The sequence below is a fragment of the Agelaius phoeniceus genome, chromosome 13 (assembly GCF_051311805.1).
Source record: "Agelaius phoeniceus isolate bAgePho1 chromosome 13, bAgePho1.hap1, whole genome shotgun sequence".
NCBI classification, from domain to species: domain Eukaryota; kingdom Metazoa; phylum Chordata; class Aves; order Passeriformes; family Icteridae; genus Agelaius; species Agelaius phoeniceus.
In genome coordinates this window covers 448,011-464,386 of record NC_135277.1, presented here as the reverse complement: position 1 = coordinate 464,386, position 16,376 = coordinate 448,011, and the positions used below count along the sequence as shown (strand labels likewise).

At 64.5% G+C, this 16,376-nt stretch overlaps 2 protein-coding genes across 3 annotated transcripts; both read right to left on the bottom strand.

The window, feature by feature from the left end:
- Positions 1–1,320: 1,320 nt before the first annotated feature.
- On the bottom strand, positions 1,321–10,187 carry ANPEP (alanyl aminopeptidase, membrane). Its single transcript, XM_077185311.1, has 21 exons — positions 9,855–10,187; positions 6,676–7,581; positions 6,279–6,424; positions 6,066–6,202; positions 5,856–5,982; positions 5,594–5,748; positions 5,408–5,521; positions 5,173–5,316; positions 5,033–5,098; positions 4,825–4,890; positions 4,474–4,646; positions 4,317–4,393; positions 4,024–4,157; positions 3,880–3,935; positions 3,615–3,762; positions 3,408–3,505; positions 3,156–3,263; positions 2,900–3,067; positions 2,652–2,792; positions 2,461–2,542; positions 1,321–1,950 (listed from the first exon to the last, which is right to left on the bottom strand). Exons 2-21 carry the CDS (start codon positions 7,275–7,277, stop codon positions 1,792–1,794), a joined length of 2,901 nt encoding a protein of 966 aa, XP_077041426.1. The 5' UTR covers positions 7,278–7,581; positions 9,855–10,187; the 3' UTR covers positions 1,321–1,791.
- A 111-nt stretch (positions 10,188–10,298) lies between these two features.
- On the bottom strand, positions 10,299–16,347 carry AP3S2 (adaptor related protein complex 3 subunit sigma 2). 2 transcript variants are annotated; one of them, XM_054641961.2, is made up of 6 exons: positions 16,001–16,347; positions 15,643–15,734; positions 15,438–15,549; positions 14,359–14,430; positions 11,305–11,412; positions 10,299–11,014 (listed from the first exon to the last, which is right to left on the bottom strand). In XM_054641961.2, the coding sequence occupies exons 1-6, from the start codon at positions 16,067–16,069 to the stop codon at positions 10,886–10,888; spliced, it is 582 nt and encodes a 193-aa protein (XP_054497936.1). In that variant the 5' UTR covers positions 16,070–16,347; the 3' UTR covers positions 10,299–10,885. The 2 variants fall into 2 exon arrangements, with proteins under 2 accessions (XP_054497936.1, XP_054497935.1); XM_054641960.2 differs by lacking the exon at positions 16,001–16,347 and having other exon boundaries at positions 15,643–15,842.
- Between the last annotated feature and the right edge of the window lie 29 nt (positions 16,348–16,376).

The following is a 16,376-nucleotide window of genomic DNA, read 5'->3' as shown; positions in this document are numbered from 1 at the left end:
CCCCGGCCCAAATAAAGCCGGGGTTACCCCCAGGCACGGCCCGCAGGACAGTGCCCAGCCAGGGCCAGACACACCCCGCACCCCCAGCTCCTTTGGCAGAGCGCCCCTGCGTCCCTCGGGGCAGGAGGGGGGCCCGGGGGTCTCACGGACAGCCTGAGGCTCTACCTGGCCTCACCGGGATCGAGACCCTGCGCCTCACCACCCGCTACATCACCCACCTCTCTGCCCTGCTGCGAGACACTGTCCCCTGTGTCCCCGGGCCTGCGGTGCTGCCAGGACACGGACACCCGGTGCTGTGGGCTGGGGGTCACCTGCCATGGCGGGGATCCCCCCGGAGCTGCACGGGGCCCCCGGCGTGGGCACGGCTGCCTGGGGGTCACCGCTCTGCAGCCCTGCTGCGGGCACTGCCCCAGAGGTGCTGGGGGGTCTGGAGCTGGCTGTGGGGTCACCCCCTACTGCAGGGACCCTCGCAGAGCTTCAGAGGATTCCCAGCTGCACTGCCCTGGAGCCTCCCCACAGATGTGCCACAGCCACGGCTAATAGGGCACATTCCTGCTGCTCTTGGAGCCTCCCAGGGCAGGACTGATGGACACAGGGCACCACAGGATGCCTGCACCTGGGTTCCAGCTGCCCTCACACCACCAGGTACCCAAAGACCCTCCCCGGCCCAGCTCCTGCTCCTGCAGTCCCTGGGCTGGGGTGGAGGATGGTCCTCGTGGGGTGGGTGGCAGGGGTGCAAGGTGGGCTGTGGTCCCACAGCCACTCACCTCACACAGCTCTTCCCACACAGCTCAGCATCCCTGGGCCCCAGCCAGGCTCATTTTCCCAGCTCCTGCTGCAGCCTGTCCTGCCCCGCTGCACCCCAGCAGCTGTGGGGCTGGAGCTGCCTCAGCCCTGGACACAGAGCCCACACAGGCACGGTGGCATGGCAGTGGGGCAGTGGGGCAGTGGCAGGGCCACGGGTCAGTGGCACGGCCATGCTGCAGAGCTGCACGGGATGGGACAGACCCCAGGATCCTCACCAACGCCGCCCTGCAGAGCTGCTCCCCTCTTCCTCACTGTGGGACCTGCTGGCTGCACCCCAGCATGGGCAGGGCTGGGAGCACCCCTCAGCCTGCACCCCACACACAGCCAGGTGCTGCCCACTGCCAGCCCAACCCACTGCCCACATGTGTCCCAGGGCTGAGGTGGCAGAGGGACTCACCACCTAGGCTGTCCCCAGCCCCACTGACCCCCAGCTCCCACCTGCCTGGGCGTCTCATGCCTTCCCTGGGCCCAAAGGCAGCTCTGTCCCTGCAGCGTGGCCATGAGGGACAGTCCCTCCTACCTGTCACAGCCTGGCCCTGCCCCGAGCGTGCAGCACCTGCCCGGAGCAGCGCAGGCAGAGGGTCCTGGTGCCAGTCCCCCTGAGCAGGGCCCAGCAGGAGAGCTCACACGCAGCTGTCAGACAGAGGGGCTGGGGGCTGGCGTCAGTGAAGCCCCCAGAGCCACTTAGCACCAGGCTCCTAACAGCCCGGGGGCTCACAGCCTCGGGCCCTGCCCCGGGCCTGCAGGGCCCCTGGCGCTTCCTACCCGGTGTGTGTCAGTCCCCACAGCACGGCCCCAGCCCGCAGGGTGCCCTGGAAAGTGGGCAAGATTTTATTTACAGCCCAGAGCGCACCAGCCTGGCCTCCCCCTGCCAAGACCCCGAGTTCCCCGTGCCCATCATGCAGGCGTCAGCCCGTCCCTGGCAGTGCGGGGGCTGGGGCGGCCGAGGGTCCGTCCTGGAGGCCAGGGAATCACAGGCGCCTGTTACTTGCTCCTGGTCTCGCTCTCAAACCAGCTCTGCACCGCGGCCTTGTTCTCCTCCACCCACTTGATGTTAGCACGGGTCTGCTCCAGCGCCTGCTCCAGCGCCCGCGTCCCCGACCCAAACCCGATGTCCTGGTTGTCCTTCTTGAACTGCTCCAGCTGCCAGGCAGAGACGGGGCTGGAGCAGGCAGGGCAGATCCCAGCAGCTCCCAGCACCACTGCACACCCCCCAGGAACACCCCTGTGAGCACTCCAGCACCACCCCAGCACCTCTCAGCTGCTCCCTGGCAGGACACCTACAGCCCCCAGGAGCACCCCAATAGCCTCTGTGAGCCCTCAGCAGCCCCCAACACCACCCAACATCATCCTGACAGCCCCAATAGCACCCTGAAAACCCCCAGCACCATCTCAGCAGCCTCCAGGAGCACCCCAACAGCCTCCAGCAGCCCATGCAGCACCCCAACAGCCCCCAGGAGCACTCTGACAGCCCTTGGGCATCCCTGCCACCACCCCAGCAGGCACCCAGCAGCCTCTGACAGGGACAGAAGCCTCTTGGACCCCTGGGCTCACAAGGGGCAGGAAATCCCCTCTCAAGGGCTGCTGGCAAAGGGCAGCTCTGCCAAGGCTGGGGTCCCTGGTCCCCCGGCTCCTGCTGGGGTGCAGCCTCACCTGTTGCAGCTCAAACTCTGAGGAGAAGCGCTGGGTCACAGATAAAATCAGGCGGGAGAAGGAGAAGGAGCCGCCCCCGTACCTGGGAGAGCAGAAGTGTGCTGAGCCAGGGGGAGGGGACAGGGGAAGGGACAGTGCCACCCCCAAGGGGTGCAGGCAGACAGAGGTGCCCCAGCCCCCGCGGTGCTCACTGGGTGAAGAGCGTCCTCCAGTTGGCACGGATGAAGTCCCAGGCCAGGGACTGCCCCACGACGTTGCTGGCAATGCTGTTGATGGTGGAGGTGGCATCCTGCTTCCGGATCTTTGTAGGGTCGAGGGTGTACTGCAGGTACCTGGAGGGGCATGATGAGGGGGTGAGGGGCTGGCAGGGGCAGCGGACACGCCGAGGGTGATGGGCTGGTGGGGACACAGCGCAGTGCCTGCCAGACCCCACACACACCGGCTGAGGATCCAGGGGTCGGGGCTGCAGGAGAGGGCTGTGCGGAGCTTGTCAGCCTCAGACACCACACGGGCCTCCTGGAACTTCTCCCAGAGGAACTGCCAGGCATTCTCCCCGCCCGTGGCCACCATGCTGCAGTAGATGGCTGAGCGCAGGTTCGGGGGGACCCTGTTGGAGTGAGAGCCGTCGGTGCCAGGAGCCCCTCGCCGTGCCCATCCCCGCCACACACACAGCACCGGGGCTTCCCAGGACTCACGGGTTGGTGGAGCTGTTCTGCCACTGGCGCAAGTAGTTGGCAGCCAAATCCTGGCATTCGGTGACACCGTAGGAGCAGGCGGTGCTGATGGCATTGGCCTCGTTGTACCTGGGGGAGAGAGGCCGTGAGGGCTGGGGTCCAGCACAGGGCACCCACCGGCCAGTGCTGGCTGGAGGCAGGGCTGTGCCCCCTACCCAGCGCAGTCAGGGACACCCCAGGGACCCAGCCCAGCCCCAGGGCCACGGTACTCACTGGACCATCAGTAAGTCATCACTGAGGGTATTGTTCCAGTTATTGGTGATGATCTTGTAGTGCTCGAAGAGAGGGGTCACCTGCTTTTTCATGTATTCCTGGGGGCAAGAGGGAGTCAGTGCCCAGTGACACTGGCAGCAGCCCCCACACCAGCGTGGGGGCAATCCTGGCCCCTCACGCCCAGCACGGATGGCTGGCACCACTCACCGACATGGCCCCAAAGACCTCGCTGCGGTCAAACATCAGCTTGAAGTACTTGAGGTTGGTGAGTGCTGCCTGCCAGGGCATGTATTCCGTCTCCCGGCTCAGGAACCGTGTCGTGTTCAGAGCCAAGGTCACCTGCACGTGCTTGGCCCTGTCAGGGGTGAGGGCAGCGTCACCTCCCCAGCCCCACTGGCACTGCCCACCCCAGGGCACCCACCCCATCCAGCCCCTCACCCCAGTGGCACCCAGACCACCAGGCAGGGCTCACCTGGCCAGGTTAAAGGCGTCGTCAATGATCTGGGCACGGTTGATCACAGGGAAGATCTGAGAGAGCAAAGTCAGTGTCTCAGGGCAGCCTGAGCAGGGTGGTGTGAATGGGGTCCCACCCCACAGCCCTGAGCGCCCCGTGTACCTCGTGGTCAGAGTCAAGCTGCTTAATGAGCTGATTCCAGTTCTCCTGGTTGTAATTGACACGGAAGTACCCAGTGACATTGAGGTTCAGCAGGAGCCAGTTGGGGCTGCTGAGCCTGAAGTCGTTGTTGGTGTCTGGGAATGGGACAGGAGGCTCTGCCAGAGCTGCACCTCCACCCACCAGGGAGGGCCAGGCTCAGCCCCCACCACCACTGCCTCCCTGGGACCCCCGCCCAGTGCCATGGCAGTGGAGGTGGAAGCAGGACCCGCACTCACGGCCAGGACATGCCATACCTCTGACTTTGGTCAGCCAGGTGCTGTTCCTGCGGCCACTGCCTGTCATCCAGGTGATGGGGACGATCCAGGTGTAGCTGCGCCGTGGACAGACAGGTGGTGGGACTGGCCCTCATCCCCTGACCCCTCAGTTCCCAGCCAGCCCTGCCACACTCACTTGAAGACAGAGGGTCTGTCCACAGAAGATGTGGGGTCCAGCAGGAAATGGGCCTGGCTGACGGTGCCGCTGCTGGTGTCGACAGTGACCACAGGGAAGCCCATCTGCAGCGTCCAGCGGTCCATGATGTCGCTGATATTGTAAGGCAGCTGGACCTTGTTCTTGTCCACTGCCTGCGGGGATGGCAGCACCGCTGGTCACCAGGGCCAGGGGCACAGCCAGCGTGCGGCACGGCCAGCGTGGGGCACGGCCAGCGCTGCAACCCTCGCCCAGCATCTGGGACCCCATCACACCTGGCAGCCCCCCGGAGCCAGGGCTGGGGAGGCTGCAGGAGCACCAGCCCCCTCCTACCTGCTGCAGATGGACCCAGAGGTCAGAGTAGATGGTGTTGCTGTAGGAGAAGGTGTGGAGGTAGGACTGTGGGAGAGCACCAGGAGAGACAGGTGAGCAAGGGCAAGTCTGGGGTGTGGGAGCCCCCTAGAGCAGCCAGGAAGGTCTCTACCACGGGATGCCCACCCTGCACTGGGCTCACTGCCCCCCAGTACCAGCAGCACCTCACCTGCAACCCCTCCTTGAAGATGTTCTCGCCAAGGAAGCTCGAGAGCATCCGCAGCACCGACGCCCCCTGCAGGGACAGCAGGTCAGAGAAGCCAGGGACACCCCAGAGTGCATCCCCACCCCAGGGACCCCCATGCACACCTTGCTGTAGGCAATGCTGTCGAAGACTTCACTGATCTGGGCTGGGGTGTTGATCTCCTCCTCGCGGAAGGAGAGTGGGTGGGAGCTGGCCAGGGCGTCGGTGGCCATCACGTCATGCAGCTCGTTCAGCACCATCAGGTCTTTCTGCAGAGGGAGTACCAGCACCCGCCTCAGGGGCAGCCCTGGGCTGGCTGCTCCCCTGCCCGCCCCCATGCCCAGCGTCCCTGGCACTCACAATGTTCCAGGTGGGCTCAGCAGAGTCAGCACCCAGGTACTCCACATACGAGGCGAAGCCCTCGTTCAGCCACAGGTCGTTCCACCACCGCAGCGTCACCAAATTCCCAAACCACTGCAGAGGGCACAGCACTGCCTCAGCTGCCAGCCGTCAGTCAGGGCGGGGGGCGAGGGGTGCAGCAGGTACCTGGTGTGCCAGCTCGTGGGCGATGACGGTCACCACCCGCTCCTTGTTGCCGATGGAGGAGTATGCAGCATCGAAGAGCAGCGAGTTCTCCCGGTAGGTCACCAGCCCCCAGTTCTCCATGGCGCCCGCATTGAAATCGGGGAGGCCAACCTGGTCTGGGGGTGGAGGGGTCCCGTCAGTGCCCTGCTGAGAGCACGCTGGACCATCTTCCCCCAGCAATGGGCACCTCAACCCAGTGCCCCAGGCACCCCGCAGCACCCACCAGACTTGGGGAGCGGGTAGGCCGTGTTGTAATGTGCCTCAAAGAAGTTGAGGATGGGGCCAGTGACATTGAGTGCGTAGGCACCCTGGCCCTCTTTGATGGCTTCAGGGCGGCCCCAGATGCGAATCTGGAGAGGAGGGATGCAAGACTCATCAGTGGCCCAGGCTCAGCCACCCAGGTGGGCAGGGGGTGCACCCCACCCCATCCTACCAGTGTCTTCCCCGAGTTTCTCTCCTTGGAGGTGAACTGGCTGACAATGAAGGCCAGAAGGTACGTGGACATCCGGGGAGTGGTGTCAAACTCGGTGACATACCAAATTTCTCCATCAATCTCCTGCTGCCTGGTGTCTGTAGAGATCAGAGAATCACCCCACAGCCCTGCCAGGCCCCCAACCCCCCAGTGGGGTCCCCCCGCCCCACTCACTTTTGGCAGGCATGTTGGAAATGGCCCCATAGCCGTCGGGGTAGATCAGGGTCACTGTGAAGTTGGCTTTCATGGCCGGCTCGTCGAAGCAAGGGAAAGCCTTGCGCGCGTCAGCCGCCTGCATCTGCGTGGTGGCCACCACCTGCCTGTGAGCCAGCCCCATCAGTCCTGGGGGTCCCTGTGGAGGCCGCACCCCCCAGTCCCCCTTCTCCCATCCCCACTGGGGCAGCATGAGGATGCAAGGGTGGCACAGAGGCTCCACACACTCATCCCATGGTCCTGGTGGAGAGGAGCCCCAAAGCCAGCCCATGCCCTCCACTGCCCTGTGCCAGCCCCTTCCCACCACCACACTGGGCCAGCCCTGTGGCTTCCACCCCGTCCCCTGCCCTCCACCTACTTGTTGCCTGAGTCGTCCGTGTATTCGCTGCGATAGAAGCCAGCCAGGTCATCGGCCAGCTCCCCGGTGAAGCTGCTGGACAGCCGGTACCGCTGGCCCTGCTTCAGGGGAGCGTCCAGCTGCACCACCAGGTACTGGGTGGGAGTCTCCAGCCAGGTGCGGGAGATGGCAGGGGCACTGCCACCACCCTCTGCCTGCAGGGTGGCATGGAAGGAGCCCTGCATGGTGTAGTTCAGTTTCTTGCTGTGGATGAGGATGAGGTTGGTGGCTTCCTCACACAGGAAGACCACACTGCTGTTGCCCTTGAAGATGTACATGTTGTTGGCATCAGGCTTCAGGAAGGGCTGCAGGGACACCTCGTAGAACTCTGGCTTCAGCGTGGCTGGCAACCTCCACCGGTTCCAGGGGTTGTTGGGGGCAGGGGTGGTGGTGCTGGTGCTGGTCCCGGGGCTGGCTGTGGTGGTGGTGCCCACATCTGATATCCCCTTGTTCTTCTCCTGGGCGTACACCACCGAGAGTGCAATGATGGTGGCCACAGCCCCAAGGCCCAGCACGATGGCCACGATTCCCACGGTCTTGCTGATGAAGAAGCCACCTGCCATGGCGGGCAGCAGGAGTGGCACTGGCAGAGACAGCACTGGTGCAAGCACGGCTTTTAGCCTCTCGCTTGCACGAGGTTTATTAGTCCAAGTTAATGGGTGAATGATTAAATGGCCATGGGGTTCAGGGTGGTGACAGACCCTGGGATGAGCTTTCCACCCGCCCGCTCCCCAGCCTGGCAGGAGCACCACGGCCTGGCGCCACTGCTGCAGGGGCAGAGCTGGCAATGGGGGCTGGCACCATCGGGGAGCGTGCAGGGGCTGTGGGCCTGGACCCCTGGAGTCCTTCCCCAGCGCTGGCCTGGCCCTGCAGAAGGAGGGACAGAGCAGGTGGTCGCAGCCAGCAGCCACATCCCCACCGTGCTGCAGGGTCCAGCGTGTGCCCCCATCAGCCAAGCCCAGATGCAAACTCAGTGTCACCCCATTCACCCTCGAGTGACAGGGTCTGAGCTGCTGCCAGAGGGTCCCCGCACAGCTCACAGCCTGCCCCACCCAGGGAAAGCAGGTGCAGCACGGGGCCTGGCAGCGGCGGGGAAATGTGGGGGGGGACACTTGGGTGGAGCTCCCTCTGCCCACAGCCCTCTCAAAGTCCAGAGTCGTGCACCTGGAGGCAGCGGGGTCAAACTCCGTCCTTGTGAGCCCAGCCCCAGTGGGCACAGGTGAGGTCCCCACCCAGGGTGGGGGTGACACCTGTCACACACTGGGAAAAAATAAGAAGTCCTGTTCTCAGGATCTAATCGATCTCTCCATAGGGAGATATGGGCAGGTGTTGCCAGGAGCCACAGCTGGAGCAAAGGGCAAACCAGGATGAGTGAGTGGTGTTCTCAGGGCAAGGGAGTCCTTGCCCTGTCCCTGACAGCACCCAGCTACACCTGCCAGGGCCACCGTGCCTGGCACAAATCACTCTGGATGCTGCCAGTATTCCTGGCCCTCCCTGTTAGGCACAGCCATGCCCCAAGAACAGAGGTCACTGCTGGCTCTCTCAGTGCCATCCCCATCCTGGCTCTGGCCAAAGACGCTGGGGACAGTCCCCCACAGGCCCAAGGGGCACAGGTGGCCGGGAGGGTGCCAGGCACTCTGCACACCCCCGTCCCAGCCTGCTGGCCCTCCTCACAGCCCCTCGGGCACAGCACACAGGCATCCCCCCGGGCTGGCCTGGGGAGGGGCTGGATGGAGTCACCGGGGAGCAGCAGACACAGCACCCACACTCCGACTCCCCCAGCCTGCAGGACTCTGTCCCCATGCCCAGTGCACTCCTCTCTGGAGCCCAGCCAGCAGCACACACATCTCTGTCCCACAAGCGGCACAGACGTTGGGCGTCACCCCCGTGGGCACGGGGTTCCTGGGGCGGTGGCCTCACACACCCCACAGGCTGACACCCCCAGAGCCCCCCACACCGCCATGCACCCCCAGACCCCCCAAGCCCCGCACTGCATACGGGCCCCATAACCCCCATGTACGTGAGCCCACTGCCAGCCGCACAGCCCACAGCCCCCGCAGCCCCGTGCCCCGCTCGGTGCAGCCCAAGGCACCCCGCGGAGCCCCGCTTGGGCTGTGCACCCCCGAGCCTCCGCAGCAGCACAGTGCCCGCTCACCTTCCTGCGCTCCGCCGGGGCCAGCGGGTCCCGCCCGCCCGGCTGCAGCTTCCTGCGCCCCGCGGGTCGCTCTGCCCGCCCCGGCTGCCCGCCCCGGCCCCGCGCTCTGGCTCCGAAGGGAGGACAGCTTCCTCCGAAGCGCCAGGGCAGGAACCCGCAGCTCTCGCCCCCTTAACCTCGTGTCTGCCGGCCGGCGGGGCGGGGGCACGGCCCGGGGCAGCGTGGGGGGACAGCAGGCAGTTCTGAGGGGAAAGGCGGCCGGGGAACGGGCCTGGCTCTGGGAACGCGCTCCGGCGGGCAGGGCTGGGGCTGGGCCCGGCCGAGCCCGGCCGAGCCCGGCACCCGCGGGTGCCACAGCCCAGCACAGCCGGGGCAGGCGGTGGGCTGGGGCGGGGAGCCATGCCCGGAGCCATGCCCGGAGCCATGCCCGGCGTCCAGCACCATGCGGAAGCTCGGAGCGGCCAGCCGCTGCCCCCCACAGCCCCTGGCAGGCCGCATGCCCCGCTCACTCCTGCTGTGGGCCCGCCTGCTGACCCAGCCAGCGCAGCCCCTCCGAGCACAGCGGGCCACGGCCAGCGCCGGGCGCTCCGCTCCGCACCCGCTGCAGCTCCGGGGCTGGGGTTCCCCGGGCTGGGGGCTCGGCCCGGCCCAGACCAGCCTCGGCCAGGGCTGGGGAGCAGAGAGCGGCCGGGCCGGCAGAGGGGCTGCCCGCAGAGGGGGGCCCAGCGCGGTGCCGGGCCTCAGCCGAGCTGCAGGCCGGGCAGCGGGGCCGAGCTGCCACAGAGCCGCCCCGGGCGCTGCACAGGGAGCACGTGTGGCCGGACACAGCCCGCAGCGGCGGGGGTGCTGTGGCACTGCCCACGGCAGCCCAGCCCCGCACCACTCCCTGGCCATGAGGTGAGCCGGAGCGTTCCCCTCCGACTGTCCCAGTCCTGCCAGACTCCGCGCCCCAGCCTCAGGACATGGCCCCGGCACGATGGCTCACCTGCACCCTTCGCCGGCACCTACGAGAGGACGAGGAGGAGGAGGGACAGGAGGAAGCGGAGGAAGAGGAGAGCCAGCGGAGAAGAGGACACAGCAGGTTGCCCAGCTCCTTGACCTCTAGGAGTGCTTATGTGGCTAGTGGCCAGCTGGGGAAGGGTTAAGCCGCAGGGAGGGGAAATTCCTTCCCGGCAGAGTCATGGTTTCCCTGCCAGGGGAAGTGGAGGCAGAACCCGGAGCACAGCTGGGGAGCAGAGGAAGGGCCCCCGGCCAGCCCCAGGGGCTGGTGGCCAGATGGAGCCTCGGCAGAGCCAGGGGCGTGGGGTACGTGGCTGACAGAGCCCATCGGGGTCACTGTGACCCCCAGGACAAACCCTGCTCCTCCCCGGCCTCAGAGCACCCCAGCCTCACCCTCACAGGTCCCACACACCCACAGCAGACACAGACACGGCTTCAGGGGCAGTTTATTGGGACACAGGGACACACTCCAGCAGCCCCAGCCTGGCCTGACCCTGCAAGCCCCCCAGTCACTCAGCTCCTGCCCCTCTTGCTGCCACATCCCCGCTCCAGCATGTCCCCCTCAACTGTCCCCAGGGCACACAGCAGCTCCCATGAGTGACTCCCACCCAGCTGGGGCCCATCACAGAGAGCAGGACCAGGGCAGGGGACAGCCATGGCTGGGAGGGTGGAGGGGACAACCTGCAGCTCCTGACAGAGCCGCCACTACAGGCACACTTTCACCTCTGGGAATCCCAAGAATCCCAGGAGAGGCAGGAGCCAACTCTTCCCCACAGCGAGGAGAGGCTGCATATCCGCAGGGAGGAAAGGGGAATGAAGAGCAGCCTCCTTGTTGGGGGACCAGGGAGCAGAACTGAGCCCAGGTCCAGAAGGAGGGACCCCCACCCCGTTCTCTGAGCCCTGTCACTGCTCCCTGCCCTCGGCCACCATCGGGCCCTGTGTGCCACACGGGCAGAGCCCCGGGAGGAGCCGGGGACCCCAGCTCTGCTCAGCAGGCAGCCCCTGAGCACGGGCTGCTCACATGAACTGTGACAGGTTGGGCACTTTGATGTTGATGTCCCCGATGTTGATGTTGCGGGGGATCTCGGGCAGGTTGATGTTCTTCACGGCCGACACAGCACGGGAAGGAGCAGCTGAGAGGCCTCCCTGGGGACAGAGGGACCGTGACCGCTGGCTGCACCCCACAGTCCCTCCACAGCCTCTTCATGAGAAACCTTCAATGGCCCCAGGGTCATTATCCCTGACAAAGGAACCACTTCCACGGGCAGCTCCCTGCACTCTTGACCAGCACCACTGGGCAGGATGTCCCCAGCCCCATGCGAGGGCTCAGGCAGGCAGACACTGGGAATACCCTGGATACCCACCACGCCCACCCCAGTCCCCATGGGCCATCCCTCGCAGCCCCCGTGGGGCAGAGCCACAGTGTCACTGCTCACCTCTGCCTTCTCCAGCTTGCCCTGGGCCTCCACCTGCGCCACGATCTCGTTCATGTTGGTCTCCAGCACCATCCCGCCGATCACCATCTCCTGCAGGATGTGGTGGACCTGCCAGGGAGGGACGCAGGGAACAGAAGGCTGAGGGCCCACTCCTGGGAGCATGGCAGGGGCCAGCATCTCCCCAAGGGACACAAATCTACCCCTGCCCCTTCTGAGCTGCCTGGAGAGCGAAAGGGTGGCCAAGGGGAGCCCCAGAGCTGCACTTTGCACCTGCACCCCACTGGAGATGACACCCACCCACCGGGCCCCTGCAGCAGCCAGATGGTTCCAGTGGTTCCACTGGCACTGCCTGGACACATGGCTGGTCCCTCCTGGGCCAGGTTACAGCAGGAATGTGTCCTAGACATGACCCAGCAGGGTCCTCACGGGGCAGGACACTTCTCCCCAGAAGTTCCTTCTCCTCAGAAAGCCAGGCCAGAGCCTGGCCTCTTCACTGTCTCTGAGGAAGGTCAGGACTGTGACATGGGCACAAAAAAAGCACACAACTGCCAAGGGAGTCTGCTCCTTTACTGGCATCCCTCGAGTTCAAGGATGAACAGCCAGGCAAGGCCGGTGCAATCACACAGCCAGAACAGGGGAAGGAACATTGCTGAGTTGCAATCGCAGAAATTGCAATCAGCCCCGAGGTGGCAGCCAGGCTGTGCTGGTGGCTACAACCCCTTTCAGCTCCTGCTCCTGGCTCAGCTCAGCATTGCCTGCACAGTCAGCAGTTCCCAATGAGCCCCCAGCACAGATAATGGATTTATGGGTCCCAGATACTTCCGTGAAAGAGGCTACACACGAGCACGGTTGGGTTATGAGATGGTTTTATGGTTTCACAGAGCCAGGCTGCACTTGTGATACCTTGTGACTGTCAGGACAGTGCTGGGGAGAATAAAGAACACGAGAGAACGTGCAATCCCAGCAACTGCTGAGGGGCAATCCCAGCTCTGTGAGGTGACCCAGCCCGGGCTCCCCACAGCTCCTGTCCCACTCCCACAGTGCCTGCAGCAGCAACAGGTGTGTGGGACCTGCAGGGCACAGGGTGAGCCCCAGGCAGCTCTGGAACCCCCATCCCACAGCCCAGCCCCAGTGCATGCTGAAGCAGCTGGAGCAAGTGGCTCCCACAGCCTAAAAGGATATGGGAGCATCAGGAAATATTCCTTCAAGATCTGGCTTCAGCCCAAGCTGGCTCTAAACCAGCAGGGCAGAAATCTTGAGCAAGTTTTGTTTTCCAAGCCAAAGCACAGCACTTCCTGAGAAATCTGTGTCCCTTCTGGGACCCTGCAGCTGCTGAGTGCAGCTCACACTCCGCTCCGAGGTGGAAAGCAGGGCTGAGAGCTGAGCACAGCCCACCCTGAGCCCCCTTTGGACAGGGCATGCCTGCAGCTCTGAGGCCGGGGCTCCCAGTGCTGACAGCTACAAGCACTGGTGTCACCGGTGCCTGACCAATGTCCCCCTCCACCAGCCCATGGCAGGAGTAGGACCCCAGGCCCGGCACAGCTCTGGTCCCATGGCCCTGTGCTGCAGGTGGTGCAAGGTGGAACTTTAGGCAAAAAGAAAAATTACAGAATGCAGCCAAAGCCGCACCTGAACCCCTGCCCAGGGAGACATTCACAGCCCTGCCTGGGGAGAAACTCATGGCCCTGCCTGGGCATCCCAGGGGGGCAACCCGGGCCCAGCAGGACACACCAGCACATTCCCAGCACCCCAAACACCGTCCCTCTGCAACCCAGCTCCGGGAAGCACAGGAACATGAGTACATCTGAGAAATAAACATGTGCCAAATATAGAAAGAGACCGGAGGACCAACTGATAATGGCCAAGAGTTGAGTCAAAGCTGGGAAGCAGCAGGAGCTGGGATGGGAAGGGCTGGGAGAGCCTGGGTGACCGAGCTGGGGCCTGCACTACCAGAAACCCCCAATTCCCATCTCCTGAGAATGTTCCTGCAGGCAGGAGAGGTCAGAGGAAGGGTGACCCCAGTGCTGCTGGCCAAGGTGTGATGTGCCCTGCCCGAGGGCTGCAGGCTGGCCGTGGGGCTCCTGTTTTACATGCAAAGCTCATGTAAAGCTGAGAGCAAGGCTGAGTGAAAAGCTGCTGGGTCCTGCCCCTCCCAGAGTCAGCACCCACAAGCATATCCTGCCCCAGCTGTGGGCAGAGGTTACCTGGGCAGCTGCCAAAACTTCTCCCACAGCTGTTCGGCCCTGCCTCCTCCTTTGATAAACACTTAGGGCAAACAGTGGAACCAAAGCCTGACCTCAGCAGCTGGTAACGTAGAGATACCCGAGACCTGCTCACTCCCCCTCCATGCCAGTTCCCCAGTTGGAATCACCAATGGAAAGGGAGCATTTAACTTTTTTTTTCCCAGTGCTCTTCTTTGTTGATATGTTTTTGTCTCCAGCAAAGCAAGAAAATCTTGATCAACAGCAACACAAGCCCAGTACCCTCAGCCAAGCCTCCCCCTGCTCCAAGCTTATTCCTGGCTACCTATCCCCAGCCATCTTCAGCCTTGTGGCCCGGGACATGATCTAAGAGGACGCTTCCTGCCCAGGATCTCCATCCAGCTCAAGAGGAAGCATTACAGGCTGTGGCTCAAACCAAAGTTTACCCAGCACTTTGAATTTCAAACACTCCCATTGTTCCTTCCCTTTCTCTCCCAGCAGCGGTAATAAAATGTCAACTCCCACGAGGTGTCACAGCCTGGAGCAGAGGCAGAACGCCCCAGTGCCAGGCCAGAGGCTGCCAGCTGCAGCAGAGCTGGCTGTGCAGCACAGACCCACAGTGGCCACCCGGCCCCGGGGCAGCCCAGAGCTGGGCACGGCTCCTCAGAGCAGCCCAGCCCTCGGGTCTCTCCTGGGGAGGTCACAATGTGAGTGCCTTTCAAAGAACATGGGCTGAAAGCTTCCCATACAGGACCTCAGTCCCCCCAAAGTGACCCCTGCCATCCCCACACTCTCCTGGCCAGCCCCAGCCCAGGAAATGCAGCTCTGGAGCAGCCCCGGGCCCAGCACCCACCTTGTCCATGTGGAAGATGAGGTCCAGTTCACAGACGTTCTCAAAGCACTTGTCCAGCGTCTCTACGAACACCTGGGACAGATGGAGACCAGGCAAGATGGTCACACCAACCCCATGGAACGCTCCAGGCACGGGACAGAGGGACTGGAAAGCTGGAGAAGGACCTAGGCATGCATGTGGCTGAATATGAGCCCAGGTGTGTCCAGGTGAGCAAGAAGCCAATGGCACCTGGCTTGTGTCAGCCCCAGCGTGGGCACAGGCCCAGGGCAGTGCCCGTGCCCTGTGCTGGCACTGCTGGGGCCCCTCCAGTGCTGGGGCAGCTCTGGGCCCCTCCTGCCAGGAGAGACCTGGAGGGGCTGGAGCGTGTCCAGAGCAGGGAACAGAGCTGGGAAGGGGCTGGAGAATTCCCAAGGGAGCTAGGAAAGGGCCTCAGCCTGGAGAAAAGGAGGCTCAGGGGCACCTTCTTCCCATATCCTGGTGTTTAAAGGGTGGCTACAAAGCTGGAAACTCCTGTCATACAAGGAGGCACATGGAAAGACACAGAATGATGGGTACAAGTTCCTCTTGGGGAGACTCCAATAAGGCTCAAGAGGAAATTTTTTTCCAAAGAAACAGCCAGTGAATAATCTCCATTATGAGAAATGGAAATGAGGAAGTGAGGGATTCCCCAACACTGGGAATTTTTCACATGCCAGGGTGCTGGGAATTGTCTAGGCCGTGGTTTGCCAAGAAAGGCTGGACCAGACAATCCCTGAGGTCCCTTCCAACCTGGGATTCCAGAATCCTAGTATTAATGCTTGGACTTGGTGCTCCCAAGGGAGTTTTCCACCCTGAATGATTCTGTGTGTCTGCTTTTAAAGACATCCCTTCAGATTGCCTTCCCGGCTGCTCCCAGGTGAAGAAGCCACAGGGCCGTGAAGCCCTTGGGGCCGTGGTGGGGAGGGGGGCGTATGTGCAGCCCCCTCCCCACCACGGCCCCGAGGCCTTCTCAGGCCTTTCAGAAGGGCTGACACAGGGCTGGCACGGCCATGAAAGGGCCCTGAGTGGTGCCAGGGCAGCTGGGCGCTGCGGGGACGCACCTGGATGAGGTCCAGGATGCCCAGCTCGCTCTCGGAGGAGTCCACGCAGAACACGAAGTAGAGCGTGGCGTAGTGGCGGTAGATCAGCTTGTAGTCCGAGCCGCCGAACAGGCTGTGGGGACACGGGCACGGCTGAGGGGCTCGGGGACAGCCCGGCACTCGGCGGGGTGCGGGACAGCCCGGCACGGCCCCTCCCGGCCGCTACCTGCCGCACTCCAGGAAGTTGCAGATGTGGTCATCGCGCTTCAGCACCAGGTGGAAGGTGTCACGGATGATCTGCTGCTGCACCTCTTCTGCCTGCCAGGAGGACACGGTGGCTGGGCACCCATGGCACCCGCGGCTCCGGGCCACACGCCAGTCCCGGTGCCACCCGTGGCTGACCCGGGGCATCCCGAAGGACGCGACCAGGGCAGCGGCAGGTACCGCAGCGACCGCCCTGCTCCCGGGACACCCCCAGCCCGCCGAGCCCCACGGCGCCCCCAGCCCTGCACTGCTCCCGGCCCCGCAGCGGGCTCAGGCACCCCCCGCCGCAGCCCAGCGGCGGCCCCGGCCCGGTGGCGCACCAGGTGCTGGTAGAAGCGGACGAGCCGCGGCTTCCCGTGGTTGTTGAACACGAGGATGGCGTTGATCATCCCGGCGGCGCGTCGGGCCGGGAGCAGCACTGGCAGCAGCACCGCGGCCGCACACCCGCCGCAGGAAGCCCCTCGGCCGCCCCGGAAGCGCACCGGGCTCCGGTGGGCTGAGCCCGGGGTGACCCTGCGGAGCGCCGGGCCGTGGGAGCGACCAAAGCCGCTCCTGGGCGGGGGCGCCGCGCCTGCCGCCGGGGCTGGCTCCTCGCAGCCCGACGGGGCAGACGGGCAGGCCTAGACCGGGATGCGGCGGCCGCTGCCCGCGCCGGGACCACCGGGACCGCTGCTCCCCGCGCGCGCCGCCAGGGGG

Coding starts and splice junctions, on each gene's coding strand:
- ANPEP (XM_077185311.1), bottom strand. CDS start 7,277: ATGGCAGGTGGCTTCTTCATCAGCAAGACCGTGGGAATCGTGGCCATC. Junction 5,522..5,593: donor CCCACGAGCTGGCACACCAG/GTACCTGCTGCA, acceptor TGCCCTCTGCAG/TGGTTTGGGAATTTGGTGAC. Junction 4,647..4,824: donor TCTGGGTCCATCTGCAGCAG/GTAGGAGGGGGC, acceptor CCATCCCCGCAG/GCAGTGGACAAGAACAAGGT.
- AP3S2 (XM_054641960.2), bottom strand. CDS start 15,827: ATGCCCCGGGTCAGCCACGGGTGGCACCGGGACTGGCGTGTGGCCCGG. Junction 14,431..15,437: donor GCATCCTGGACCTCATCCAG/GTGCGTCCCCGC, acceptor CATCTGTCCCAG/GTGTTCGTAGAGACGCTGGA. Junction 11,413..14,358: donor TCATCTTCCACATGGACAAG/GTGGGTGCTGGG, acceptor CCTCCCTGGCAG/GTCCACCACATCCTGCAGGA.